The 2269-nt window shown below is 52.4% G+C and overlaps 1 protein-coding gene across 1 annotated transcript; it reads left to right on the top strand.

The window, feature by feature from the left end:
- Nucleotides 1-589: 589 nt before the first annotated feature.
- On the top strand, nucleotides 590-1568 carry LOC123508973. The gene has a single exon (XM_045263057.1). It carries the CDS (start codon nucleotides 768-770, stop codon nucleotides 1521-1523), a length of 756 nt encoding a protein of 251 aa, XP_045118992.1. The 5' UTR covers nucleotides 590-767; the 3' UTR covers nucleotides 1524-1568.
- The last annotated feature ends 701 nt before the right edge of the window (nucleotides 1569-2269 follow it).

The raw sequence follows: 2269 nt of genomic DNA, 5'->3' as shown, positions 1-2269 counted from the left end.
CAATGCGGTCTCCACTGTGACGTTCTGCAGGAATATGTAATAGTGACGTGAGGTTTAAGTCTCCTGGAAAAGTCTGATTTGAGTGAAGGTTCAACTATACTTCAGTTTTCTCAGACCAAATCTAGTAAAATATTTTCATTAAAGAAGTGATGCTTACAGTTCTGCATGAATATAACTGTTCAGTTTACAGAGTGTTTTCCTCACCCAGGGCAGGCCAGGCCAGCCTTGCTTCCCCGCGCCGCGCCCCGCTCCGTCCCGGTCAGTCCCTTCCCGCATAAAGGGGTTGTATCGTCACAGAAATCGGAAAGCAAGATATGCGTGAATATATTTTGCACGACATCAAAAAGGACGTTTTAATCAGGCGAATATGTTTGAGCACAATGCAGGTGTTATTACGATGGCGGTGGTCGCCGCCTCGCCTCCACAAAGGTGCAAGAAATAATATCAAGCGCGTCCTGTCTGTGACGTCCACGACTGTGACTTTTTGAATAAGTGTAGAAACTGCGCAAAAACCTGCTTGGGTCACCTATTTCCAAAAAGCCCATGGGAACGAACCTTCATCAGGTGGTCAAAGTTTGGACAGCATGAGAGCACCCCTGCCCCCATTCTTCCCAGATCCCGCTTCCTGCCCTTCCCGGAGGTCTTCACAGCGGGTGGGGGGGACGGGTAAGGGCCCAGGGGATGGTGGGTGGGTGAGCCACAGTCTCGCGTCTCTCTATTATAGACCCTGGGTGCTGCTGGCCAGGCCGAAAGCGACCTGTCCCGAGATGGGCGGAGCCTCGTTCAGTGACCCATATAAAGCTACGGGGACACTGGCGAGATATGCACTCTCGCCGCCCTCGCCAACAGTTGTGATGCTGCGTGCCTTCTCCTTCTTGTGTCTGGTGGGTCTGGCCCTCGCCGGCCACTATGGCACCCCGCAAGTCACGTGTGAGCCCAAGCACGAGACACTCACCGTCACCAGGACCAGCCTCATCACTATACCTCAGCAGGTGACTCAGCTGGACCTTCAGTATGAGCACCAGACGGTGGACATCACCAGTGTAGTGCTGGTGCCCAAAACGGTGATCAACACACAGACAGTTACGTTCTTCCCCAATCCCGATGTGATTACGCACACCACTCTCTTCACTGCCACCCACTACCAGACTAACTTCGTCACTCATCTGGCTACAGCCGTCGCCACCCAGACCAGCCAGGTGGTGGCCACGGCGCAGGAGGTGGAGGAGCAGGTCATCACCCAGACAGCTGTGGTGGACCAAATTGTCACCAACACCCTGACCATTACCAATCAGAAGACCACCTTCAAGACGCTCACAGTCACCAACACAGTGAACACCCACATCACTCACACCGAGACCGAGACCTTCGCCGTGACAGAGACCAGCTACCAGACCTTCGTCCAGCACGCCACCGACACCGTCACCAGTCTTACAGAGCACACGAACCACGTCACCGTCACCACCACCGAACACGAGTTAGTCACCAAGTGTCCGGAGCCCAAGATCACGTACAACCACTAGGGAACATCACGTCACCTCGCCGCCGCGCCTGCACCAATAAAGAGATCCAATGCCACGTCGCCTTTAATGCTAAATCCCTCAACAAACTTTTCCACATCGCCCACACTGACTTTAAATACTTTGTTCATCCCCGACACAAGCGGGACGACAGACGGAATAGAAAATACTCTCAATGTTTGTCTCAAAAATATATAAATCAACGAACGTAATGCACGGGCGGTCAGACGGGTAGGGCAGCGGGCAGGAGGGCTCTCAACTGCACACACACACACAAAAAAAAAAAAAAAAAAAAAAAGAGAAAAAAAAAGACAAAGTATAAAAAATAAATATATCTATACTCAGTGCAAATGCCTTATTTCCCGCAATGTATATTTCTTCACACCGGAAAGACGCACCGCATTATACTAGGCCTTAGTCCGCCGCACAGGGCTGAAGGGCGGCGGGGCGGCACGGGAGAAGCCATGGTGTCACGTCCGCCAGTTGCAGGGTAAGCCAGCCTCGGGGCTCCGTGACAGCTTTCAAAATGTATACAAACGTGCAGTAAAAAGTAGGGATGTGGAGGAAATTCATGTCAACAAGACAGAATGTGTACAAAATGTGACAGGAATGTATGAAGTGATTAAAAAGGCTTGGCGCGCCGTGTCAGGGCAGGGGCCGCGCGGCGCTGACCGGCGAGTTGGCGGCACTCGGTCCGACCCACCCTCCCACCCACGCCCCACCAACTCTTGAAACGCATGCACATATAT

The sequence above is a fragment of the Portunus trituberculatus genome, chromosome 25 (genome assembly GCF_017591435.1).
Source record: "Portunus trituberculatus isolate SZX2019 chromosome 25, ASM1759143v1, whole genome shotgun sequence".
Classification (NCBI taxonomy): domain Eukaryota; kingdom Metazoa; phylum Arthropoda; class Malacostraca; order Decapoda; family Portunidae; genus Portunus; species Portunus trituberculatus.
Note: the sequence above shows the minus strand (reverse complement) of the source record. Positions and strands in the feature narration are given on the sequence as shown.

What these genes read in the sequence shown, in the direction of transcription:
- LOC123508973 (XM_045263057.1), top strand. Translation starts at nt 768, where the DNA reads ATGGGCGGAGCCTCGTTCAGTGACCCATATAAAGCTACGGGGACACTG.